Source organism: Haliaeetus albicilla, chromosome 13 (genome assembly GCF_947461875.1).
Source record: "Haliaeetus albicilla chromosome 13, bHalAlb1.1, whole genome shotgun sequence".
In the NCBI taxonomy this organism is placed as follows: Eukaryota; Metazoa; Chordata; class Aves; order Accipitriformes; family Accipitridae; genus Haliaeetus; species Haliaeetus albicilla.
In genome coordinates this window covers 34,688,066-34,715,945 of record NC_091495.1, presented here as the reverse complement: position 1 = coordinate 34,715,945, position 27,880 = coordinate 34,688,066, and the positions used below count along the sequence as shown (strand labels likewise).

The following is a 27,880-nucleotide window of genomic DNA, read 5'->3' as shown; positions in this document are numbered from 1 at the left end:
TGTAGCCAAGCAGCAATAAAGACTTTTAATCACTGTAGTCTGTGCTGTGCTGAAACTAAATACAATCCTATTTCATAAAAACCTGTGGTCACTCAGGGACATCAGTTTCAGTCTTCTTGAAAGGTGTGCGTGCCCCATCCAAATGCCTCTCACAGTAACAAATCCAGTATCAGGCTTTACCAAAAATAAAAACAAAATGTGATCTGACTGTTGAACTTATCAACAAGGCTGGAGACCAGAAAGGGTGGGCAGCATGCATGTTCCTCTGCACGAAATCTCCTGGTAAAGTTTGCACGCGAAGGGGACCTCAGCTGTTGGGGGCAGAATTCTCGGCAGCAATGTTGCAAGAAGCTCCTGGCATCCAAGTCAGACTTCTTCAGATGTTCATTGCCAGGTTGATAAACTAATATCAGAAGAAAGATCAACTTTACAATAAATTAATTCAGGCCCTTTTCGCTCCCCCTCCCTTTTCCCAAATGAAAGTGAGATGTTCAAATTTTTGCTCACTAGGCTTTTATGTCCTGTCACTAAGGAGACACCTCAGCCAGCATTTACTTCTGTGTTTGGAGGGAAGAAGGCAGAGCTCTCCAAGCACTAGGTGCCGATAACAGCAGTGATTTTGTTTCCATCCCAGCAGTCCACAAGGGCTCCCACGTTTGTTGTACCAGGGAATTCACTGTGCCTTGCCCCAGGAAGCTTTGGGTTAGTGGAAAATGAGTGATGACCCACATGTGCAACAGGGAGACAAATAGAGCACAAGAAAATAAGAAGCCTGTGCTGAGCAGTGTGAGAAGCAGATGATGGACATGCACAGGAGAGGCTAATCTGAACTCCTGGGGGATTCAGGGAGAGTGAAAGACCCCCCCATCCCTGTCTGCTGCTTCCCCTTTACCCCATCGAGAGCTGGCACGCAAGGAAGGAAAAAGCAGAGAATCTAGAAAGGGAGATGGGAAGCTGTCAATATGCCACAGGGCAAGGAAGGAAGGAAATAGCACAGAGGAGATGTAATCAGTGCTTGTGCTGTAAAATCCCAGCCCTGCTGAAACCTATGGCAGATCCCCCCCTGCACTCTCATGGACATAGATGTCACCTGAAGTGTCATGCAGAAATACTCAGGTTCTTACAAGAGGACAAAGCTCTAGAGGAGCCCCATCATTTTGTCAGTGTTTATGAAGCTGTGCTCATACCTCGCCTATATTCAGGTTAATGAACTCCTTGTTTTTCACACTCAGTGCTTGGAATACTCCTGAAATGAAAAACAGGACATCGTTGCTATAAATACACCTCATTCATATTCATACATGAGCTCCCCATCCCACAACGACGGGTGGCCGTGCCAAGGAAAGGGAGGGCCTGGCACAAAGGCTTAGGATTGCTTGGTGGTGGTAGCTGCTCTGACAAAATGAAGTCCTTGCAAGAGGAAAAGTCTTGCTGACTTAAAGCCTTTGTGCAAGTCTCGCTTCAGGACTTGAGTGGAAGAGGGTGTCCTGGATATGCTAAACAGCTGGATTCAGATGATACCCCAAAATGAAGCCAAGCAGTTTGCATTTCTTTTTATATCTTATTTGACTTTTCTCTCTCAGTAGTTTCATACTTGTATTGCCACAAATTGAACCAGAAAGTAAAGAGAAGAACAGAACAAAACAAAACTAAACAAACAGGCAAGAAAGTTGATTTTGCTTCTCATAGAGTGAGTTGTATTTGATTTGAATTTGGAGCCACGCTAATGATCACTTCAGCATTTATCCAGGCATTTTACCCATCTCTACTACTGCTGCTCTGGAACAAGAGTGACGCTGTGCACAAATGAACTGAGACCTGGGGTGCCTCGATGTACAGGGAACCATATCTTCAGGCAAAAGTGGATAAGTTATGTAAAAGTTACAGGAGATATCTGCCCAAGCACATGCCAATTATCTCTCTGCATGAGGCACAAGCAATATTTGAACCTTGAACTTCCGTGATCCCAAATTAAGCTCATGAGTGAGCCACAAGAAAGGCTATAAGACGGACTTTGCCAGCATTCTTCACATGCCTTCTATGTTGCTGCAGAGTCTATGAAGCAGGCTGTATTCACATGGGGAAATTTTCCATTAGCAGCAGAACATTTTTCACTTTACAGGAGAAAAACCATCCTAAAAGCAAATGCTAAACACAGCTCCTTTCTGTTAGCCATGTACACACTTGATCTCAGATATTGTGCAACATGCTCAACGACAGCTGAAAGTGGAACTTTTTTTTTTTTTTACAAAGGGCAAGAAATTCCAGAGGAAAAAGATACTCACGACTTGCATTCTCTAAGCGAATTAAGCAGTTCAGAAAATCATCAAATTCAATCTGGAACTGTTCGTCCGAGTATCGGAGGACAATCAGTTGCAGCAGGTAGTTGTTGAGTTGGTATCCTTCCCAAAGACACATGCACAAAGGAAAAGTGAGCAACCTTGTAGGCCAGGGAGGAATCTGCAGATCTCTACTAACTAATCTTGAAAACCAGTTAATGGGAGGATACTCTGTGACACACGTCCATCCAAAAAGCAATCTGACCACAAAGTTCTTTAAGCTTGCAATGAATAACAAACTCTGAACAAGAAATTTTGCAGTCACTGCAGTTTCTAGTCCATGCACTTTTTGACATATGATGGACCATTCTGTCTCCTTGAAATTTGGAGGGCTTTCTGCAAAACTAGCTGCTTTAATAAGAATAACTTGTGATGAAATACAAAGGCACTGACTGTTCTTCACAACAAACAGCTTGCTCAGTGTTCCTCCAACCCTTGAGTCAAGATGGACTCTGAAGTGGTTTGTTTCAGGATCTAACCCTGCACATGTGCGGCCCTGTTGAGTTTAACAGAGCTCAAGAAAAATGTAAAGACTGCTCTGACTGACCACCCTGCAGGTTTGGGGATACCCGGGGCAAAATTAGTCCACTCAATGTCCTCTCTAGGTGCCCAGGTCCTTGCTGGGGTTTAGACCTCCTCTCTGTTCAGGGGCACCTGGCGTGCATAATTGGTCACAGCCCTCTTCACCCTCACCTGATCTGCCCAACAGGTTTCCCAGATAAAATGCAGTGCTTGTCTTACCTGCAGCTTTAAGAGCACTGCGAAGCTCATAGGAGGACATGGAGCCAGATTTATCAAAGTCAAATTGAAGAAAGATATTCTGTTATGAAAGGAGCACATGGAAAGTTCAGTATTTGCATATGAAAGGGAGCACAGATATGGCATAGAAAGGCAAGGTGTTTATCTCTGTGTAGCATAAGCATTAAGAAAGCTGACAAGACTTTGGTCTAGATCCAGTCTGATTTTGTAACTGAGGAGCAAATCTAGGTCCCAGTTCTCTTTGTCATATGAATAGGTTGTTGTGAAACTTAAACAAGTACTGCCAAACCCAAGTGTTCAAAAATAATGACTTGCTCTTCATAAAAAACTCCATGATTTTTTAAAAAGTAATTTTATCTGGGAAGGACGTATTGTTCTTTGTCTTTTAACTCTTGATTGATGCATTCTCTTAATCTCTTTTTATGTTTTTCTCTATAATTCTGAAGGCTAGAGACAAATTGTTTAACATGAAGTTAAGATTGTCACTTACTCATTTGCTTTTAGGTATAAAAGATCTAAACAGCCACATTCATGGTACAACCAAGAGAACTGGAACAAATGGTTTGAATTTTGACCTAAATATTAAATAATTATTAAGCTGGAGCTAAATTCCATCTTTTTAATGAGACGACAAACATGACTCTCCCCTGGCATATGAGTTATTTAAAGCTGTCGTCATATTCAGCTTAAAATTTTCCAGCAAATATACGTGCAAATCTTCCTACAGGATATGAGGATTTCTCAAGCCCCCTTGTTAAAAAACAATGTGTCCTTTATTAAAAGACATGTGCCATTGGTACCCAGAAAAAGTGTTTCCATTTCTGATGGGCTAGACAAGAAGCAGAGAACTGCATATTTTGAATGCTTGGGTAAAGCACGAATTCAGAAGAAACTGTTAACGACCATGAGGAAACAATTATGATGTCTTTATTTGAATATTCAGTCTGTGGCCTGATTGTGCTTACTCTTACTGCCATATACAGTGGCAGGGAAATGTATTTAAAATTAGAACCAACACTTTCCCAGACTTCAGTGCAGTTGAATCCTGAGAGATCAATAATAGAAATGCAGTGACTTAGGAATTGATTGCTTCCTACTAGTCATGAATCATCACTTTCTTCTTCTGTACAATAGCAGTAATGGAAACTCCTTAAGTTTCATTTTGATTGGCTTGCTTATTAGTGCCCGTTGCATTCTTTATCCCAAACATAGTTGACTTGCTTGCAAAAATCTCTGTTATTTCCAGAAAACCATTATGGTTTAGCATCATGGAAAGCTAAGAATGTCTTTGGCTATCCAAAACAAGCCTCCATACTTTTAAAACATTTGTTTTGAGTTAAAATTCGTGGCTTGTAAACACTCCTGTCTCCATTTTTGTCTGCGCATACATAATAAACTATGCAGGAAATAGCTAATGAAATGGAGAAACAAATACAATGAATAATGTCACCTACTATCCATTTCTTCATTTTTTCCCAGAAAACTTTGAACTCACTAAATTCCAGTTTCCCATTGCCGCTGGTCTGATAATGTGAATTAAGGAAAAGGATTTGTTACATAAGGTCCAAATTCTGCCTGAATTTATCAGCGCTGTTCCTTTAAGCAGAAAATGTTAAGTTGCCTGGAAAGCCTATGGTGCTGCTGAAACCGATATTGGGATTTCTCATGAGGTGCAGCTTGAGCAGTTACAGTCATGGCTGTGGCTGGGATACTTGGGGAACATTCTGTGATATAAAAACACAGCTGAGCAATGCAGGCTCCATGGGAGAAAGAAAGACAGATTGTTCTAAGGCAGGAACAGCTTTGGATGTAAATGGGATATAAATGATTCAGAGAATTTAATTTCCTGATTAAAACAAATTGCTACTGTACTCAAAGGAGTTAGTCAATCAATGTGCTAGTCTGTATTTTTAACTAGAGACCAGGCTCTGTTGCAATGGTTCAGTCAAAAATTAATGGGAGTTGTGGGGTGAGGCTGGCAAAATCTGGTCCTTCTGGTCTGAAAAAAATACCTGTACAGCAGTTCTGAGGGGCAGTGATTAGGTCTGCCTGGCCTTCCCTCTGCCTGAAATGTGAGGGTCTTAATACTTATTTTACTGAGTCACTGATGTCGTCCAAGCACAGCTCAGCTGCAGGATGGGGCACTTGCTCTGAAATGCTAAATCAGGAATGGACCCATTCCCCTTCCCCTTTCCACCTTACTTGCCAGGACAAAGCCCTTGCTCAGAGGGACACTAGCTCAGCAAGCATTCACAAAGCTCAAAACATGCCAAGTGGGATCTAGCTAATGCCTGCCATTATTTAAGCACCTATACTGGTGACATTATTGAGGGCACCCACAGATCCCAAGGATGTTATCACTCCTGCAGAAAGTCTGTCTTTCTACCCAGCCAGGTTCTTCTGGGGTCATGTAGAACTTCGCCCCCACTCCACGCCGCTGCACGGTGACTGTAGCCAGGGAATTTGGTGGCGTATGACATGGAGGGGACTCAGTGTTGACTCGGGTTTTCGTTTGTGTCATTTTGCTCCTCCATTGTGCTCCAAATACCATGCCCAGAGTGGGATGGTCGAGTCTGCGTTCCTTGTGCTTCCAAAGCAGAGGAAGAGATGTATCCCCATTTATTCAAAACTATGCAGAGATTTGCTTGGAAGCATTGCAAATCATGGAAACTATTTAGTTACATCCTAAATAGTAAACCTAGGACTGCTGCCATGCTCCTGGGTTAAATGCAGCCCCTGGCTCTGTCCCAATACCATGTAAGGATGAGATGTGAACATGGACCAGCTCCCTGCTGAACCTTGGTTTTTAAGGGAGGAAATTTAGGACTGGTCCCCTGTTTCTCATTGCATATGCATGGTGACTGATCTGCACTGAATTTTAATATTATGGACATAGCTTTAACAGGATAAAGTTTTGCCTGTTTTGGTTTTCTGTTAGAAACGTTTGAGAGGGTCTTACCTCTGTCATGGACTGGAGCAGCAAAAGCAAAAGATAAGAACTTCTCAGCTGAACAAGCAAGACACAAACCAAATGTTAGATACTTGCCTTGTTAAGACTGTATCTGTTTTGTTTCACGTGTAACAAAATTGTTTATCAGGAAAGCATACTGCAAAAAACAGCTCTACCTGAGGAGAAGCCATGCTAAGCAAACTCAACAGGCACCAGAACATCGCAAAATATGAATCTGGTGGGGATGTACCAGGGCTGTGATTCATCTCACCTAATGGCTGAGCAGTCATTTAGCATCCCTCACAGTTAGGTGCATCCAGAACAAGCATAATTACACCATCCCTTTCGCTATCTACAAAGGAAGTCTAGAAAGCTAGCTTATATGTAGACACCTACACCACAAATGCCTAAATTTGGACAGACAACTCTCACCCACATGTCTGCTTCCTGGAGTTCCAGGATCTAGCTGAAAGACCAGATTTTCCAGTTTTTAGTCTGGTTGTCAAAAAACTCCCAGCTTTGATATCAGTAATCTTCAACACTCTGCTGATTCTTGATTTCTGACCCATAACTTGCATGCACAACTCTGCCTGGTGAATTTAACCCTCCAGACAATAGACTTTTCTTGAGTTATCTCTTCTAGGCCTTTTTCAAATAAGCCACAGCTTGAAAAATGCACTGTTCTGTACAGAAGTAATTTGAGATTTACTTTTAAAAGTTCTCAGCATTAAAGCATCTGCCTCTAAGTCTGCAGTAGAAAATGGTCTGTCTAAATTTCTAAAATAAAAATCAGGATACAACTTTCACATAATTTTTTTCTTTGGGTAGTATTCCACCATGACATTACCACATCCATCTCTCATATCCATGACAGGTAATGCTATGGACATATATTCAGTATTCATTTAGCCTCACAAGCACTTATTCAAAAGGATACATCCATAAGAGAAATGATATTTCTGCACGAAATGAGAGTTAAGTCCTTGAATTTGATGTTCTTTGCTGAAAAGGGACAATAATAAGAAGTCATTGGGCAAATCTTTTATAAACTGAAAGTAGAAAATAGGATTTCATAAGCAGAGACAGCTGGCTGCTAGTCTTCGTTGTGGGAGGACCTGTGCACTGGAAGATGCAGACAGGTCTCACTGTAGCGAAGTCACAGTCCAGACGGAAGAGGTATTTACTGAAGACATGACAGGAAATCCTGTCCTTGTTTCATAAATCGGGAGCTGAGGTTCAGAGACCAACAGGTTTCCCGTGGTACAAAGGGCCTGCAGCAGGGCCACGAACTATGTCCAGGTCTTACAAGTCCCAGGCCAGTGGCTGTCTCTCCACAGCAGAGCAGCAGTGCAATGGAGAGCTGGCCTCACTGAGCTGACATGGATCATGCTGGAGGCAGGGCAAGCTCGTGGTTAGATCATGGACCAGATGTTTTCCTGGCTCTGCCCCGGCTGGCTGGAGGACACCAGGCAGCAGCCATAACACAGCCTCTATTTTTCTATGTGAAAGTGAATTTAATGGCAGCTTTTGTAAAGCTTTTTACAGCCCTTAACGTAGAGGTTATCAGCACTTACTTTTTTTTAATACAGCATTCAGAACATATTGGAGTTCTTCTGCAGCTATTTCCATGTCCTAAAGTAAAAAAAAAGTGCAGCATCTGTTACTTGGATGTTTCTGTAATCAGACATACCAAAGACCTCAGAAAACACAAACATCGCCCATCTGTACTTTATTGCAACTCAAGAAAAGAGAACCATACAAAACCCAGAAAAGGCTAAAAACTAAAGGGCTGGCAAAATACAAGAGTGCTGCTGTGCATAAGGCTGTCTGAAGGAGATCTCAAGTGGGAACCATTGATTCAAAGAATAAACTGCAGCTGGACAATGAACCAGGTAGGCTCCCTCAGAGCTTGAGTTCTAGCTGTGGTCCTCCTGTGTGCTCACCAGGGACTGTCCCCTTCTCCATCTAGCCATAAGGCATGGTGACATCTGGTGCCCAAACAACACACTACAACTCAGCATACTTCTCCCAAAACATGTCATTTTCATTTCACCTGGCCCTGAGTGGGTGCAGAGGTGTCTCCCATCTTTCTACACCTTGCTAGGACCCACAAGGGTTTTGCACTCACCTTTCCAGAAATCTGCTCAAACAGTGCCCGGAACTGCTTCTCTTCTTCATTTTCTTGTGGGCTTGGGGTTGGGTTTAGAGGCTGCAACATCAACCACACAAGTCATTATAAGAATTGTAAAACATGACATTTCTCCTGCACGTAGCCTCTCTGTGCACCAGGGGACCATAGTACATCTTAAAATAAGGGTACATATGATCTTGAACATTGCTAGACCTAAGGCATCCCAATCGTCTGGCTGCCAGAGGGGAGTCTTACCCCTGCCATTTCCTTCTCCTGGGTGATAGCATAGCGTGCCATTGCCTTGGCTATGTCAAAACCAATAGCACCCATCCTGGAAAACACCTCTCTCATCCCACCCCTGCAATAGTCTGCTTCCCCGGGTCCTTGAACAACCACAGCTCTACTGAGCTGGCTGCCAGCTGAGTGCATCAGTGCAGTCGCAGGGGTGTTAGAGCCCAGCCTTCGGTCTACACTGATGAGCAGAGAGATCCAGTAGTGGAGAGCCACTGCTATAGCTGGGGTGACCATGTGAACAGAGAGGAGTTCTTGAGCCAAAAAAATGGGGAAAAAGAAGGCAACAGCACAGTACAGGAAGCAAAGAATCGGGCTTTGTTTTCTCTACCCACAGAAGATACGACATAGGTGCTACTTAGTGTACTGTCACCAGAGTGGCCCTGGTGACACTGCTTGACCGCTTACACTTTTTTTGACCGTATGCATGTTCCTCACTTCCTTCTGCTCAAGTTTGGATGAAGTCCCTTAATGATACCAGGACAGGTGAACAGATTTACTTTACTACTGAACATGGCCCTGAGATCCCGGAAATGGAGGTGCGCTTATTAGCTGGTCCCTGGAGGAGAGTTGTACTGAAAAGGGACACAGGAGATATTAGCTTAGCTTGTTTCCATGGGAAGGCACACCACAATTAAGGGCTTATTTGCAGGGATACACTTAAACAGGAGCTGACTCAGACTCAGCTGCGATTAGTGCTCAGCAGGCAGACCAGGCCATTCAGAAACAAAAAGAATTTAATCATTTCAGTAGGCACGCACATGTATCAAGCATTCCCGCCCAAGCCCTGTGGATATTGATAAGCAAAATAAATGTATATGTATGCAAAATGAATGTAGGTCTGTGGACATTCTCTTGCCTCTTATTATTTCATAATACATAAAATTTTAAAAGATGTGAATGGCCATGTGCCTCCCTGGTGCTAACGGGTGTGCTTTCAGCGCACCCATGGTGGCTGATACATGCCTCTGGTGCCGGCTGACGCCGACTGCCTTGAAGTGGATGCAGAAGCATAATGATTATGATTTTGATTGTTAGAGCTCTTTTACCATATTCAGCAGAACTGTCTGTTTCAGTCACATACACAAAGCTGGCAATTGTGTAACATTCCTGTGAAATGAACGGTTTTAGCCAAAGACAGTAAAAGCAGTGTGTGCCAGCTTCTGCTCAGCTATTCTCTTGCTATTTTAACTCTTAGACTTACCTCAGGGAGATCAATGGCAACATTTTCATCTAGATCCCTGGAGAAAACAAAACCTTATTCAGTATCTGAAGATATTCAACATCTGCTTGGGGTAGAAGCTTGCTTATTACTTCTTCCAGAGGTGAATGATAAAACTTTACCGAACAGGTTAAGTTTAGATAAAATTCATCAGACAATCAGATTTTTACACTGTTTAAATTTTGGTATAAGCCCTTAAAACAGACTTTAAGCAGGACTCAGGTAGGGCACAGCTGTGCATGCTGTCTGCTAAAGAATTCATCTCATTCTTTATTCACTGTGCACACACTTTTTCCTCAATATCCCTTTTTCATATAAAACCATCATTTGGACAAACATTGAGAGTAAACAAACACTGCTGCATTCACAGATTCCCAAACAGTATCAGGCAGCTAGCAACCCTTCCTTGTCAAGCTTCCAGCAGATTCACCATGGCAAGCCCTATTTCCCCACCTCCTCAACTCCTCTCCAAAAAAAAAAGTCAGGTTTAGCAAAAATGGGCAAATGCAAAAAACCAAACCACATCAGAAGCTTTCCATGCCAGGGCTCTGCTGTAGGGCTGGATGCCCGGCAGCCAGACTCCCCCCAGCAGTCACCAGCCCCACACGCAGGCAAGCACTGGAGGGCCCGTGGCTCGCTGCTCACTTACTCAGTGATGGCCGCCTTCTCAGAGAAAATCCTCAGGCAGAAATCTGCCTCCTGGTGCGGCTCAAACGTGGTGGGAACAAGAATGTAATCGCCCGGCGGCAGCTTGAATCTGTTAGATACTTCCCTTAAATTAATGTAGGTTTTGCTCCTGGCCTTGGAGGGGTGGTACCTGAAGAAGTCTTTACCCAAGTGTCCGTCTCTGCCGGGGCTCTAGGAGGGGAGATGAAGGCAGCGCTGCACTGGCCGGGGTGTGCTGGTGGCCATCCTTGCCCCTTTCCCAATCACAGAGCCAAACTCTGCCTGGCACAAGCCTCTCCCCTGGCTCTGGCCCTGACTCTCATCCCTTCACCCATGTGCTCGCAGCTACCTAGCTCCCACCTTATGGCAAGGACGTGTTACCAGTGGTCCTTTCCCACCCAGAAGGCAGTCTAAGAGGGCTCTGGGACATTGTCTTCCTGCTTAAACAATCCTTGCCGTTAAGTATCACCATCCCAGGTGGGGTGTCACAGAGCAGTGACAACAGATTTGCCAATCCCAACCTCACTGAGGGGAGGGCATCCCTGTGTGTGATGCATCCCAAGAGGCTCATAAGCAGCAATGTCCCCTCTCCAGGAGCCAGGCAGGGGATAACAGAATCATGGGGCCAAAGAGTCTATCCTGGGAACCCATGGCCCCCCCAGGGAGTCCTAAATCCTCCTCTGAGAGGGCTCCATCCCAACCACATCAAAATTCTCCGTGGGGCTTGATGTAACTGAGAAGATTATTTTAAGAGCAAGGGCCATAAAAATACACGATGACTGGCAGGGGTACAAACCCAGAGAAAGATGTTAATAGTGATAGTGTGGCTACTGCGCTGTAAAAGCAATAGAGTACCTCATAAATAGAGTAGCCGATGGTTAGCATTTCAGCGCCAACCTTCTTGAGTTTACGGCGGTCCTTTTGCATCAGCGCTGCTATGAATGTGCAGTCATCTTGTCCATCGTCTTTCTCTGTCAAATGCAGCTTGATTTGTGGATTTGTCCAGAAAGTATCTGCCAATGTAAAGAACACCAGAGAGTTTCTTGCCTCAGAATAATACCACCACTACTACTACCAAAAAAAAAAAAGACAAAAAGGACAATGAAGCTGAGGTTTTGCTCAAATTTAGTTTTTCCATTAGCTGTCATGCTTCTTTCCACTAAGCTCTGCAGAAAATAAGCCAAATGCCAAAATCCTTCATGGAACTAGGTGTAGAAAAGATTTTAGGCCTGATATTTTATTAAGTTACCATGGATTAAATAAAGTTGTCAGATGGAATTTTGTTAAAAGTACATAGCTACAATGATCCAATAGTGCTGGTGCCAGTCTGGAGTAACACAGTTCAGATCCATGATGCTACTTCAGAGCCACATAAACGTGCTGGCTGAGCTGGATTTTTGTCTCATTTTACACTTACTGCTGCAGTTTAAGTGACTTATTTGGAGCTAGTCCTGCTCATGCAAATGTAAATGAGAGACAAATCAGATCCAACAAACTTGGGAGCAAAGAAAGCAGCTCTTTTACCACAAAGTCTCAAGTGGGACCATATGAACATTTGTCACTTTGGCTGGTTCCTGTTAGCTGAGATGCAGCTGGCCTGGCCTGTACCCGCAATTCTGGCTACGGGCAACAGGAGAGGCAGCTGAGGGTGGGTAAAGACTTCAGTGCCTGCTTCTCATTTTCAAAGCAGTATCTATTTACCTAGAAAATTTCTACATCCTCCTGCAGTGGATCCCCGGACCCAGCTCCCTTGGTGGATGGTCACCTCCCACTTGTGGGCAGTGCTGTCTTCCAGGGCATCTGGAGTCAGGTTGCAGATCTCAACTTTATCAAAATGCACTTGAAAGTCTTCAAATTTCATCCTGAGCAAAAGACATGGGAAGGAACAGGCGGTCATTCACTTCAGTGAAGCATGCCCAGCAGAAGTACTTACTTCCCAGAGTCCCGGGGCCAGATCACCAGCTTGTGTGGATCTGAATAATTTCAGTGACCATGGAGATATGCTGATGTACACCAGGGGAGAAGCTAGCTCTCCCTCACTGTGCTGTAAAACACAAGCAACCTTAATGTCTGGGTCTCATTCTGATATTTCTTACACTTTTCTTTTTGCACTGTAACTGTTGATTTTATTCAATTACGGTTGGATACAAGATGAAAAGAAGTTTCACTGGCACAAAACCTATGGTAGAAAGTTATTTCACTGATGCCATCCTGGCCTTAACGGCTGCATCTATACTGCCAAAAAGCCAACCAAAGGATGGCAGGCATCGTGCAGGAGCTAAGTCTGCCTACAAATCAGCTGTGTATTCAATGTCAGATGCACAACAGCACTACAAGGGACACATGGTGATGGATTAGCCAAGCCATGGTACAGTTAGCCTGTCCGCACTGCAGTTAAACTCACATTTGGGCCTCTGCTAAGGTGCCTAGGCTCAAGGTGCCCACCCTCCCCTCCTTTATGGGTGCCTGGGACCTTGTCCTAGCAAAAACATACACCAAACATGAGACAAAAATTGTGTTTGGAGTTGAGTAGTGGCTCCACTCTGCCCTCAAAGGCAGTATAGACACTGCTGCCTGCTACTGTGTCATGTAGATTGCACTACATATATTTTATACCCAGGATGGACCCATGTACATGGCCATGGGAAGGAAGAAGCAAATGCCACAATATGGATCTTTCTGAGCTGCTAGGCTGGGCTGGTTGAAAGTAGCCTGCTCAGCATACTGAGGAGCAGATAAGCCATGTGATTTTATCTAGCAAGTAAAAGGGCAAAAAGATACCAACAGGCCTGCTGGCCAAGAAGCCTGGTTTTCAGGACTGAGCAAACAGCACTACTGGGCATGGTGTGCAGCCCTGGGCAAAAGGAACAGAGCAGGGAAGATGTCTAAGAGACAGCAGCTTGCATGGCGGGCACTGCAAAGGCAGGAGGCCCATATGCTCTAAGACTGAGGGTAGCCTTGGTAGGCTGAACTTCCCTCTGTAAAAGGGGAGAGGTATTAGGCCTTCCTGAGGGCAATTTAGCATCCAGATGTGTCCTTTGCTCTAAATTGCTATCTCTAACAGCCCGTCTCTCTCCATGGACCATAGAAATAACATACAGAAATTGATCTCCTCCCTAACATGAACTTTTGTAACTATCCTTTTCCTCCAGTAGCTGATGCCTAACAACAAAATGGAGTAGCAGGAAAGCAAAAGCTGTCCAAGACTGCATGTTTATCTGCACAAGTGGTAAACAGGACCCAGCTAGCCCTCAGCACAACTCACCAAACACAGCTAGCTCCATTTTTCTGCTGCATAAGAAATAGATGTCTGTGGTGTTATTAATTTACACTTGCTATGGGCCATTTTACAACTTGTTTCTAGTGTGGGAAGGAGCAGCAGGGTTTGCTTTCCTGAGCTCTGTCCTCTTTCTTGTCAGCTATTCCCATGTATTGCTAGTCCTAGGCACTGCTAATTCTCACTTTGATGCTCAGTACACTAGAGCAGGGGCAGCACAGCAAAATCTGCTTCTGAGTCACTCGGATTCCTGGCCACACTATGCAATTTTGAGCTCTTTGGAAACACGCTGCAAAGCAGATGAAGGAGTTGCACTTTATAGATCAGATTTGGCTCCTAAGAGGTAAAACACCTGTTCTGACTTCCCTAGGCCCATTGTGGATTTGTACTGGTGAAGGGGAGAGAAGACTCTGATCCTCTGAGTTTAGGAGGAAAGGGACTAGGGTGAATAAGAAGGATTTCTTAGCCAACAGCAGGATGCCTTCTTCATATCTAGTAGAAGCATCTGGACAAGACCAATCTGAGCTGCTAATATGTAGCCAAAATATCTTTGGGGTAGTTAATGAGGTCAGCAGGCCCTCAGCATGTTACCATGAAGATTTTCTTCAGTTCTCACAAATCCAAAGAACAAAAGGGACAAAAGGTCTTGTCAGACCAGATTTCCCACCTTGGCTGCCTTATCCCATGTAGTCCTCTACAGCTGTGCTGCCTTTTTACATTGGCTGAAGACACTGTGATGATATGACACTTATTTTGCTCTAAAAGTTCCATAGTTTTTGATCTAATTTCCCTGGCTGCACTACCCTTCCTCCTAGCCTTCCTGTGCTACTTAGGATGAATACATGAGAATAAACTTCTTTCATTTAACAGAAATGAGCCTGTGTAGGAGAAATGGCCATTGCTTTTGTGTGCAGTCAGCACATGGAATAAGCTGGGTCCAAAACCTGCACAGCACAGTTACAGAAGTTGTTCATGAGTGCATAGGAGGTTACCTGGGCTCCCTTTTAGCTTCTAGACACGTTAAGAAATGACATACAAAGAGCTCGCTGACTGTAACACTTACTATTAAGTCTACTTCAGTAGAAGCCAATTGTGGTGAACAAGGAGAAGAGCCCCATTGCACCTTACATTATTTTCTAAGCCCAAAGATAATGCATGTCATGGAGAACATGTTTTGAACTCTTGAGGACATAAGTACTTTGCTACTCACTGTTTCTAGCAGCAGGTTTCAAAGCACCTCATAAAGATTACCCCAGCTTTCCAGGGAGGCAAGCCAAGTCACCACCAGGAGTGGTGAACAGACTGGCTGAAGGTCGTCAGCTGCAGAAGCAGGAATATGGTTCTTTCACCATCTCCTCAGCTAAACCACATCAGCAGAAACCACAGTAGGAGCAAACTGAAAGCTGGAGAGAAGCAGCTATGTTCATCTCTTTCCTTATCTGACCATTTTAATGTCTTCAGGGATACATCACATTATTGCTCATGCAAAGTCTGTATGTGAAGCCTGATGGGGAAACCACACAGGGTGGCTTAGAGGGGGCAAAGAGGCAAACACTCCTTAGAGAAATACACAGAAGTCAAAAGACATTAGGAAAAATAAGTCTGTTGGACTGGGTGGAGGGTTTAGCTGGTAACAAACTTGCCTGACTGGTTTTGGAAGCATTTCTTATCTTCAGCATGTGGTTTTTGTCCACTTAACCCCTTCAGTGGAAATTGCAGTCCCAATGGCTTTTGTTTCTGCTCTGAATGGCTGAGATGCTGGATGAGGAAGGCCAACATTTGTCTGGGTATGCTCAACCTCATTAATTTTTATTGGCCTTCCGAGTACTTACTTAACTATCAGCTTAGCTCTGTTGGGCAGACAACTTTTTCATGAATTTCATTGCTCATTTGACACCTTCTTGCACACTTGCACCTCCATTACACAGTCAGGCTTTAAGTCATGCCCTGTATTGAGACACTTGCTGGAATTACTTGGGTTCCAGGTAAAGTCTTTGCCTCCTTTTCATTCACCCCATAAGCTCCAGCTGTAGCCAGGTCAAAAACAGACAAAAAAATGCCACAAGAGCTTTTTGGAAAAATTGGAAACACCCTATGGCATTTACAATATCAATAGCAAAATAACTCAAAATATCCTATGTAAAAATACTTAAGTAATGGATAAGCTAACGGACCCACTTCCCTCCAGAGCTATCAAAGTTTGGGATAAATCATTTAATGTGATTTAATGTGTTGCCTTGTCTATCTCAAATCCCTTTCCAGGCCTAAAGTTGAACTTTGGTTTAACTTGCAGGAAAAATCTGGAATAGCCCCACTGCATATCTCTCTATATTTACCTCTGTGTAAAAGAGATGAACATCTGGCCCTACAAAATGTGACCAGACACGTTGTCAGTAGTGCACAGCATGGTTGATATAGGGGGGATCATGTGCAAGTCAGCCATCTGCTCTGTCTGAGATTGTGAATTTGGCATGAAGAACACTTCACACTTCTAAAGCAATTTCTACCACATTTTTTTTTCCATTTCATTTCATCTTTTCTTAAAATTTTCCATCATTTCACACATATCTTGGTGTTCTTTTACTTTCTGTAACAAGTAGTATCGCTTCTCAGGACTCCCTTCCCTTCCAGTACCGTATCTACCCTGAAGGCATTTCATCGGTGATACAGTGCAATACAATGCTCCCTTCTGTAGAGCCTGCTTTTGTTCATGGGAAGGATTTAAGGGGTGTTACATTCATGGGAGACACACAGTATTTGAAATATGCTAATGCCATTGACTAAGGTGACTTTTAAAGTGCTTTTTGTTATTGGAATAGACACGGGCACACACGAAACACACAGAAAACCAAGTGAGCATTCTACTTGCCCTCTCCTAGGCAGAAACTGAACATTTATTTCCTCACATAGAGACTTCTTTAAAAACCTGTGGCTTACCAGAACTCTCCATCATCCAGTGCTGTCTGAGTTAGGCGTCTCTCCTCTGACAGGCTGACTGAACGCCACTCCGGAGAGCTGCAAGAAAACAAAACCAAGCTTTACTACAGGTATGTGGCAATTAATTTTGCCTGCCTCAGAATGACCGGCTGGACACAGCAGTAGGCTGTTATTCTTCCAGATGGGTTTTATGCAAGCGACTCACAAGAACACAGATGCATTTAAGAGGTTTCCCAATTCCTGCTGTCACTCATGGTCGCAGAGACCCAACTAATGTAGCTGGAAGCAGGACCACGTCAAAGATCTTAAAGCTGCTCCAGGATGATCCTGCATGAGTTATTGCCTGCACTCAGAGTTGGGACTGCTGTCAGGTGCTGGGGTTGGGTATAATGGGGCTATTGGTAAAGCTTTTGGTAAGTCACACCCCTCCTTAAATCTGTTTTCCATCCGTAGCACCATCTGCTTTTTTATGTTTGTCAGTAATTTAGGGCCAGATGTTTCTTCAAAATTGAGTCAATGGGAATTGAATAGGCTCCTTCCCCCATACAGAGAGATTTGCTGGAGTAACTGGGGTTCCAGGTTAAGTCTTTGCCTCCTTTTCATTCACCCCTACAACTCCAGCTGCAGCAGGTCAAAACCAAACAAAAATCTGCTAATGCTTTTTGGAAAACTGGAAATGTCCTACTACATTTCCAATCTGACATAATAAACAGGGATTAGCAGGCACCTTGTGTTGAGGTTTTTAATTTCAGCAACCACTGCAAAGTGTTAATACAGATTCCTGTGTTGACCTGCAAGCCCCTCTGCATCTTGAATTTCAGGAAACGTCCCAAGAGCAGAATCAGACCTCTGCTTTGCAGATACAGCCTTTTCAATAAACAGCACAAATTGTCAGATGCCTGTCCTGATCTTAACCTCTCTGAGATTTAATCACTCATTATATATTCCAACTATCCACATCTTTCTTTTTCAAGATAACAAGGGATCAGAGCTGATGTGGAAATATTTCATTTATTTCCGAGTCATGTTAAGGACAGGGACATTCAAAGTAGTCCTAAGGATGACTACATGTCACAGCAACTTTAAAGGGCAAGGCAGGTTATGGCTCCTGTCCTCTGCATTTGTGTGAATAAAAAAAAAAATTTAGCAGAAGAAAGTGAAACAAAAATGAAGCCATGCATATGTGCAAAAATATATTGGAAAGTGTATGTTGGGGAGGAATGTAGTGTTGTTTTTTACTATATAATTTTTCTTCTTTTGTATTATTTGCACTTTGTTTACCTTTGGTAGTAAAAAAAGACTGCTTTTCAGACCAGTCCTGTTGTACTTTTGGGTCCTTCCACAACTTTGGTGGGTACTGCATGGAGAGGGTCTCATTTAATGGTCATATACAACCTGTAAGGTTCCTGACTATTCCCGAGGTGTTTAGAAACCCAGAACAGTAAATGCAACTAGACACTCATAAGCTGCTTAGAGGGGGTAATACAATATCACTTTCCAGCTTATCTGCAGTAGGACAAAGTATGGATGTTGTGTTACAAATACTACAGCAACAGGCTTGCAAAAAATAAACAAAAAGTCACTTCAAATGTATAATTTTTCCAATCTAGAGTGTCTTAAAATTAACTTATCCCATTAATATTAATGCATGATTTTTGCTAATGTTAGATTTTGGGGGCTAAACAACTTTGACAGTGTCCCCATCATTGAGCAGCTTTGAAAATACTGAGGGTGACATGTTAATATGGCACTAATACTGTTAACGCATGCGCAAACTCTTGATTTAATTTTCTGTGGAATAGCTGGGGCTGCAGAAAGCCGGCTGTGGGGCAGCAGCTGGGATCTGGCCTTTGTGAGGCCAGCGTCTACGGGACAGCGCACGTACTTGTCGCTCCAAGGGCCGTTCCACTCGACCTGTCCCCAGGGGTTCCTTATCCTTATGAGCTGCACTTGCCGGCCCCGGTAGCTCACCTGGGGAAGAAGGAAATAGAGAAAATACCAAGCATCAGTAGCTAGGGAGCAAGACTTCTCCAGTGCGCAGAGGCTGGGCAAGCTGGTGTAACAGCTGGGCAAAAGGTGCAGACTGCTACAGGAGATGTGGGAGGGAAAGATGGATGGGAATTTGGATATCTCCCCCAGGATAACTCCCCCTGTCACCTGAGGTTGGGTGACACTCCCTTAATTTTTCCCCACGTCTGTCCTTGCCCTGCACTGCTGAACGTACCTCATCGATGCCAGTCACGGAGTAAGCATGGCCCTTTATAAGGCCAAAGCGGGTTTTGGCTTCTGACTCTGCAGCACTGCTGGTCTGAAATATGGGAAAAAAAGAGGTGAATCTCTCTCTTCAGAGTGAGATCGTGAGTGGTGCCACCTGGTCCCTTCCAAACATCAGGTGGGAGGTCAGTGGCTAACCAGTACTGAGAACAGGGAACTGGTCTGTCTGCTGGATGCAGACAGTGACGGTGCAATGGTGCCCTTTGAGGAAAGAAAGGATTTTTTTTTTTTAGCATCGTTCAGTCAGAGGGAAAATAAGGTGGTTCCAGGCTGAAATACTTTCTCTGCCCCTGTGATTTTGTATCAACATCATCTCCTTTCCCGGATCTCAGTCTTAACTCCCATTCAAATGTAGTTTGTGTCAGCTAAGGGGTGGGAAAAGGTGCTCTCAGGCTGAGATCAGGTGTTGGTATGGCCTCATTTCTTGTAAAAAGACATTGATGGAGCAGTGATAGCAGTGAAGGGTCCCATCAGCCAGATGAGTATCACACTCTCTCTCTAGTTGTCTTTGCAAGCAGAAAAGCTTCATCAGGAGAGAAAGGGAAACTCACACTGGAAAACACTGAACCCCAAAGTTGAGCACAGAGTCTTGAGTAAAAGAGAGAGCTTGTGGAAAAGCCCTGCTTTCAGTCAGGCAGGCAATGGGTTTGAGACAACAGGTCTCCCTCAGCACAGCCAAATGTTCAACAGTGAGGCTTTTGGGCAGAGGGCAAAGGAAAGCCTCTCTCCTTCTCCCCCAGCCTGGGCACTTCCTTTGCCTTTGTTACAAGCGCCCAAAAGGGAAATGAAACATTTTGTGCTTGGTGGGATTTTTCGTTTGCTCTGAAACCTTCTTCTCCATCTGCTCATTCTGGTGGAGAAGCCTGGGACACTTTTGTTTCCAAACTGCCTTTCCTGCGGAGCAAAGTCAGCAAGGGACAGCCACAGGGCTTTCACTCTTGCTGTTGAGCAGCTTGGGCATTTTTCACTGAAAGCCAAGGACACTCCTCCTTTTACCCTGGGTCAGACACAGTGCCAGAGCAGTGTAAGTAACCTATTCAGGTGCAACCTTTCCTCTGGGAAAGCTGGAGGTTTTAGTCTCTGGAGGGATAAACCTGACATACCCTAAGCCCCAGCCCCTCTTTACAAACAAACACACCTATCCTGAAAATTGTCTTGAGTCCCCCAAGTTCTCATAGGTGTTGATACAGGATTCAGGGCTGAAAAAACCAATTTTGTAGTCTCTGGAACCAGTAAGTCCTCAAAAAGCTATGGCCAATTTTAATGCTAAGTGACCAAATAAGTCAGGAAATAAAATTCACTCTCACCAAGTGCTCATACTCATGCCATTATTGCCTTAAACACAGCGGCCCTCATGTGCTGAAAAGTGATGAATCTTTTTCTTTTCTTTTAAACGACTGTACTAAGGAATACATTCATATTACATATCTATTAGTTCATAGCTATTATTTGCAGACCTAAGTGCATATCTATCTACTTGCCATTAATTTAACCAGTCTTTAAAAAGCAGGGTTTTTTAAAGCAGAAGCCACAAAAATAAACTGAGAAATTCAGACCCCATTTCTTACTTACATCAATAGAGCAGCCCACCATTGAGCACCTTTTCAGAGCTTTCTCCAGGATTTCGTAGAAATTGTCAGGAGCCTTTTTAACCTCATACATTTCTCCTATGCCCCCAGTGAAATCCTCCATGGCTTCTATTGTACTGCCTCCTTTCAGAGCCTCATAGCTGCCATTCAGCCTGGAAAACACATGCTGACCGTGAGACATGCTTTCAAAAGTTTGAAGATACCCGCATTCAAGAGCTCTCTCACACAGGTGTACAATTGCAACAACAGCACTGAAGTCAAAAGTACCCCAGAATGTACCCAGGATATATGGGAGGTGTACTGGGATTGTTCTGCTTTCCTTGTTAATGGCATTTTTAATTAATTAATTTCTCCATATCATGAAAGCCTGGGGCTTTTCTTTCTTTAGTGCCAGTTGTCAGGTTGGCAAGGACTGAATATCACTGTGGGTCAGTGCCTTGCTACCTGCCAAATCATTTAAAAATATAGAGTTTGCCAGAACCATCAGCTGAGGTCTCAGCAGAGACACAAATGGCAGGATTGATGCTTTGATCCAACTCTGTTGCTATCAGCTAGGGTTGTATCTATTGATGTGCTGGAAGCTGGACCAGGTCACAAAACATAGACATAACATCTTCATATCAGGGCAGTAGCAAATGCAACCCCCCCACCCAAATACTGGATAGAAGCTGTTCACTTGAGTTGTGAATAATCTATGTACAAATTGTGAATAATGGATGTACAAATAACCAATTTTGTATGCACAGTGTTGCTTACTTGGCATAGGCTTTCTCTAGTAAGGCACTCCAAAATTCATTGTGTTCAGCTGAGTGCAGGAAAACCAACCGGTCTTTGAAGGTGGGTAATCGGTCATCAATCACAACATCCAGCCACTCGTTGTGCTGCCAAAACTATTTAGAAAGGATGGGGCATGAGTTTGCTGACAGCATGTCATTTCCTGAGCGTAGGACTCTGGTGTCCCAGCACTTTTAATTGTAAGTTAGAAACAATCATAGGCTTGATTAGAAGCCATATGTAAATCATCTGTTCCCACTGTACCATGCCAGGCTGCTCTGAAGGAAGGGTAATCTATGTTAAGAAAAGACTTAAGATTAAAAGCATAGAGCTGTACTGTAGCTCCTTGTCTGGATAACATCATTCATGTAGCTACACAAGTGGTCACCACGTGATTGAAGACACCTTTAAGACACACATGTATTACAGATCCCAGTCCAACTCCTCTAAGGCCTTATACCCTAAGTGGGCTTTGTGTACCCAGGAAGATATGAAATGATTTCTAAAGCCACATATCTCTTCACAGAGCAGAAATGGCTAAGTGCATGCCTGTGGGAGGCTGACATAGCCCTCTAGGTTGTGTCTTAACACATGAACAACAGTGTAAGCTCAGCAATCCCTGTGTTTTCAATGTCTCCTCTGCAATAACCAGCAACCCCACCGCAAAATAGACCATGACATGTAATGATGGAAATGTGTTCATGCTGTGCCAGATGTTCATCTTACCTGGAAGTGAAATATTCCAGCATAATCCGGCCCAAAATTTTGATCAAGTGGCACCACTCTTGCTAGTGTTTTTTCATTCAGTGTGAGAGAAGCTATGGCTGCTAATAGCCAGCAGTCACCTGCAAATTGAGAAGGGGAGAAAAAATCCCTCATTTTCCTCCCTTCAGGAGGGAAAGAAGGTAGTATAGGGGCCAGAGGAGATGTTATAGCAGCTAGCTGCCACCCCTCTTGAAATCCAAAAGCCAGCCTGTGTGTCCCCAGGAAGCACGTCCCTGCCTAGCCAGGGCAGATAGTGCTGCAGTTTGGAGGTGCCGGTAGACAAAAGGCTCCCTTGGGCTCACAGTACGCTCATGTGGAGATCCCTCCCTGATCTGGAATCCCACCACACCAGGATGGTCCCTGGCACTGATGGGAGGGTGCAACCGAAGAGGTGGCTGTGGGCAAGGTGAGCATGGGTAGTACCTCCAGCTTCATGGCTTCCACCAGTTCAGGTGGGACAACATCCCCTCATGTGCGAGGATATTCCTGCTGCTCCTCACGGGGTGTAGGCATGAACATGTCCACCCAGGGGGAATCACTCACCAAGATCCCCTTGGCAAATGTCAGTTCTTGTGGCTCCTCCGAGGATAAACTTGGGATCTTTGACAATGTCCTGCAAGAGTGGGAGAGAGACACAGAAATGACTTAGAATGCTCCAGGAAAATACCACCCTCACTCTGAGCCCAGACATGCAGCATGGTGTGTGTGCCACATGAACTATATTATCCTGCAGCAGTGTAGCCACCACAAAAAACCTAGGTGGGGAATCCTTGCTAATTAATTACAGTGTAGAGCAATTAAAGAATCAACTATCCCCATTTTTTCCTAATTATTTGGCTGCTAATGAAAGGCTGGCAGTCTTTATTCATCTGTAGGCAATTGTTAAAACATCATAGAATAACCTGGTCCAGAATCTTGATGTTAGGCTACAATCCTGATTAATGAGGTGGGGGGGTGTTTGTTTGTTTTCCCCGAATGGCTGGAAACCCTAAAATTGGCCATTTACCTTTAAATGCACTAATAAGCCTTTTATTTACCTGCACATAAAACCTGGAACATACCGTATCTGACAACCATCAGACCATTTCCTCCTCAAATAAGCAAACAACAAAGGTAGACTCCAGCCTTGTTTGTTTTATAGAGTTAATTTTTAGGAGGAGCTAACACTACCCACGTTTGTGTGCTCAGAGGGACTCGTGGTCATGGTGACATTAAAGCAATTCTCAAGCATTCATTTGACTGTTTTATTTCAGTTACTAGCACCACAGCTGAACAGAAAAAATACAGTGGTAAACCAATAAATGTGGCAGGAATTCCTCTCTCTTCTCCTCTTCCCATGAACTGTAAATTGAATTTAATTGATTGAACTGAAAAGGGAGGAGGAGGGTATCTAATATTTTACTAGAGGAGTATACCAGTAGTTAATCAGCCTGTCCTGATATGTTGTTGCAGACCCTATGGCATGAAGCAAACTCTTCTGCCTAAATGGCAGAAGCTTGCAAAAAAAAAAAAAAAAAAAAAATTAAAGAGGCGGGGGGGGAATAGAATACATTCAGTCATTTAACCCCTGCATTTGCTTAGAAGGAAACTGAGTTGCTTTTAGTTCATATCACTGCATTTTGTGAGGCCATCAGAGCAGGATATTGATAGTTTTGTTCAGCTTCCCACACTTATTGCTGGGACATTTGCTGCCAGCCACCACTAGAGCCAGGACATTCTCCCTGATGAACCAGCACTGCTCCCATGAAGCTCACCCTGCAGAAGCAATATTCAGGAGGAAGCTGGTTTGCATACTTTTTGTTTGCCTTTGCTGGGGAGGAGGTGGCAGCCAGGTTGTGCTTCAGCCACAGGTGCCCTGGGGAGGAGGCACCACAGCACGGCATGTCCCCAATGCGTAGATCAAAGGGAATTCAAACAGCAACTCCTCCTTACCTGGCCCGCCTGCTTGTTAAATACACTTAGTCTTGCTGGGACTGGATGTGAACAATAAAAAACATGGCTCATTGCCTTTAGACATTAATATAACAACAGCTGATAAAGTGGCTGATCTTCAATGACATGCCTTGTTTTAGCACCATTGCTCCTGGGGAACTTAGTTCTCGTGGTAAGAACTAAATCTAGCTGTTACCAAGAAACTCTGTGTGTTAGCAAGGGACAAGATAAAAAAACCTTTCCACTGACATAGGGCTGAACATTAGATTCCTGGCTCATTGCTTACTACCCAGCTCTACAATTGACATATGGAAAACCATTTTCCATCATCTCCTATGTCTAAAGCAAACAAAAATAATAATAATAATAAATCAATAAAAATGAATTGAAAGGATTTTGACTGCACCTGTGCCACATTCTCTGCTGCACAAAAGAAAACCACACTACATTTTTTGAGTGGATGTTGCAAAAATAATATTAATTTTAAAGTGATTTTCAGCCTGGATGGTACAATAATACGTATCAGGGTTTTCAGCATGTTACAGGACAAAACCCAGAGCTGGATCTTGCTTTCACCCACAGCACACAGTAATTCAAGGATTCACCTGCACAACGACATTGCCTAGAAGTAGGGATGTGCAGTTCTGAGAGAGATGAAACAAAGCGATCAGTGATTCTCCTGATGCTACATCAAAGCTGTGGTTCTTTAGACTCAAAAGAAAACTAACTGCATCCCCTGTGACTCTGTCTCACATTGGTAGAGGGGGTACTTGGAGACCTAAGACAGGCTGAACGTGAGGCTGTTTAGGTGGCCTTATTTCTGCGATTACATTTCTCTGCCTGGTTCCAGCATGCAGTACCTGTCATACCAGGTGCCAGTGGCTGTTCTTATTAGAAGTGCCTTCTTGCTTCCTCCTGTAGACCATAGACTCATTTGGCATTGGTAAAACACATTCGTCTTTCCTTTTTGGTTTTGTTTTTTTTTTATTCTTCAACTTATATGTCTAACTTTCCCAGACACTGAGCTGTTGAAATTATCCCAGAAGTTGAATTTAGATATAAATTAAGAAGGAAAAAAAGAAAGGAAGGGAAAGGGAAAGGGAAAGGGAAAGGGAAAGGGAAAAGGGAAGGGGAGAAGGAAAGGGAAAGGGAAAGGAAAGGGAAAGAAAAAGGGAAAGGGGAAGGGAAGGGAAAAGGGGAAATACAATGAGAAAAGGGTCTTCTGTTCTTCAGATTATTCTAAAATTTTGATAAGGTACAGTTTCAAAAGTCTAATTTGTAATGAAAAGGGATTGCTAAACAAAATTGCTAAATATCTTTCTGAACCTTAGAGCACTTAAGATTTATGTAGAAGGCAAGATATTAATCTGGTGCAGACCCATGTAGCTCACTGATTGCAGTGGGAGATTTATGGATTAGGGCTAGCTGAAGGTTTTGTTCACACTGCTTACAAATGTGTATACATGCAGGTATATACATGACAAAATAATGAGAAAGCCTTCTCTACTCTCATCACTAAAGCTTAAACTCTAACAAAGTGTAAATCTGAAGACTAACATTATTTGGCCCTGCAATTACCTGCTTGTATTGTGCTACACTTCATCCAAGCTACTGTAAAATACTGTAGGAGAGGCAGTAAAAACCAGTCACCGTGAAAAGCAGTTTGAACACAGATACTCTATACAGTGGCCGTGCTCTTGTGCTCACAGTCTCCGGCACCACAGCTTCACCAGCTGAGCTGTGGCGACTAACCTGGCACATGCTCCAGTCCTATATCCCACTTGCAAAGTAAAACTTGTTAACTTGAAATGGTGTTACGCTGCCTCTATTTTGCTGCTGTTCCTGATGGATAATAGAGATGAAACTGATTTAGCTTAAATGCTGAGGAGCCAGAGAAGTCCATAACTAACACCCTGTCCTTACACATCCTCTCAGCCTTCCCTGAGCTTTATTTCTTGCTGTGCAGCTCACAAAAGTTCACCTTTTTGCATGGTGGGAATTGGAGTGTGAAGGCAGATCCTGTTTCAGGTAACTTACTCATTCTGGAAATGTTTCCAGTTCAGCATACAATGATCCTGAAGAAGACTGTGACAACTACAACACACAGACCCTAGGCACCACGCACAAGGACACACAAGCTCTCAGCTGCTCCTGGTTACATTTTACAGCAACATTTAACTATTGTGAAGCCCCAAATGGAAAAAAAAAGACAAACTAGCACCTAATGGCTGGCCAAAGAAAAACGGTTCTTTCTGATCTAGTGTCACAGGCACTTGCATTTTTGATACCCCACAGCACTCCAGAGTCACCCCACCAAAAGCATCTCAACCCCACAGCCCCGTCCTGTGCTGGGGGGCAGCCCCACAGCCCACCTGGCTTTTGGGGCACAGGTAGGCAACGCCGGCAGCAGTGCCTGCAGGGGCTGCACTTACCATGGGTAGGGATCTTCTCTTTTTTCATAGCTGAAACTTGTCCAGAAGTAATAGCTTTAATTCTGCTCTGTAGTGGCACTATGTTAACTATCAGATGCTGAGGCATTTGAATACCTATCATTGTGGATTAAGTTAAGCCAAAATTTAAACCCTTCTTTAAGCTTATTTTGTTTCCTTGGTATCAGTGTCGCCAAAGGAAAGTTATCTACTAAGTAAGAAGCTTTCAGACTATGAAGAAAAAGAGAATAAACATCAGTCATTAGTGAATGAATGAAATGTAGCCACAAATTTTCTGTGGCTGTTAGTTACAGAGTTAAGTGGGGAGAAGGAACCTGGAGTGATGTTGGGTTTGTGATCTGAGAGCATGTGACTAGTGAAGCTTCAGGCTCTCGCTGTGTTATTAATGATTGTTATGCAAGATGCATTAACAGATACTCATCAAGCCCTTGGCTACTGCTGAATGGCTCAGTAACCATGGCATGTATTCGTAATCTCTCAGTGTTTCATGATGGAAGCGAGCAAGTAAGTATAAGAGTCTCATACTCTAAAAGTTAAAAGGTTTGAATTTTTTAAGTTTAACCTGAATTATGAATTTCCTACATTAACAACACTTGATTTTACATAGTTAGAACATCATCATAATGTATTTTACCCTGAATTCTTTGCATGTCCTGTTATTTTCACATTAACATTGCTTTTGTTTGGCAGTAACGTAAGAGAGAAGGCTGATTACGAGTTGTTTATGCATGTACATACACATGCGTAAAGTGTGGCTATACAACAAGCTACATCTTAAAAATGCAGTGAAGCCTTCCAGCCCTCTTGTCTCACAGCCTGAACATTTTGTGGGTGACATCCCGACCCCGTGCCGCTGCCCCTGAGGTGGGAAGGGTTTCCCGCCCCGCACTTCGCCTCCACGTCTCCCTGAACACGCCACGCGTTCGGTGCGATCCCAAAGAACAGCGGCGGCCGACTTTTGTCAGGGCGACAGGAGCGAAAGGCTCACCCTCCTCTACGCGACGCCATACTCACCCCGGGCCTCTTCCAGATGAAGGGAACGGGCGGCTTTTCACTGAAGAAGAGAGAGGAGTTGCAGGCGGGGAAGTCGGGGTCCTCGAAGAGGACCCCCCTGCTCAGGCACTCCTGCTTCAGCTCCTCGAAGGCCTTCCCCGAGCTGTGGGTGGCACGCGCGGCCCCGGGCAGCGCGGGCGGCCTTGGCTTCGAGTCCTGGTACAGGTACGGCATGGCTCCCTCCCACCTGCCAGAGAGAGATCCCGGGGAGCCGAGGCTTAGTGGCCAGTTTGGGGCAGAAGCGAGGGGGCGAGGAAAAAGGAGAGGGAGCAAAAATACCTCTCGCGCCTTGTGAAGGAAAAGAGGGAGGCCGGGGAAGAGCGCGCTGTGGGGAAGCCGGTGGTGCCCTCCTCCGCAGCACCTCCTCGAACCGCAGCGCCAGGCCGACCTCCCGGCTGCTCCGAACCGCGGCGGCAGAGACGAACACCCTGAAAGCAAACAGGGAAGGAAAGTGGCCAGCCCTGGCCATGC

The 27,880-nt window shown here is 44.1% G+C and overlaps 1 protein-coding gene across 1 annotated transcript; it reads right to left on the bottom strand.

Moving 5' to 3' along the window:
* On the bottom strand, positions 1 to 27,583 carry CAPN9 (calpain 9). Its single transcript, XM_009912232.2, has 20 exons — positions 27,371 to 27,583; positions 22,518 to 22,587; positions 21,936 to 22,054; positions 21,192 to 21,325; positions 20,419 to 20,587; positions 18,797 to 18,880; positions 18,458 to 18,543; positions 16,573 to 16,650; positions 12,060 to 12,220; positions 11,214 to 11,371; positions 10,342 to 10,550; positions 9,675 to 9,711; positions 8,177 to 8,257; positions 7,623 to 7,680; positions 6,986 to 7,050; positions 4,553 to 4,621; positions 3,081 to 3,159; positions 2,286 to 2,402; positions 1,188 to 1,246; positions 1 to 403 (listed from the first exon to the last, which is right to left on the bottom strand). Exons 1-20 carry the CDS (start codon positions 27,581 to 27,583, stop codon positions 377 to 379), a joined length of 2,073 nt encoding a protein of 690 aa, XP_009910534.2. The 3' UTR covers positions 1 to 376.
* Between the last annotated feature and the right edge of the window lie 297 nt (positions 27,584 to 27,880).

Bases quoted from the DNA above. Each gene is read 5' to 3' on its own strand.
- CAPN9 (XM_009912232.2), bottom strand. From the start codon at position 27,583: ATGCCGTACCTGTACCAGGACTCGAAGCCAAGGCCGCCCGCGCTGCCC. The intron at 18,544-18,796 runs GTACGTTCAGCA...CTTCTTCCCCAG, and splicing joins CCGTGACTGGCATCGATGAG to GTGAGCTACCGGGGCCGGCA. The intron at 7,681-8,176 runs GTGAGTGCAAAA...TTTTTACTTTAG, and splicing joins TTGAGCAGATTTCTGGAAAG to GACATGGAAATAGCTGCAGA.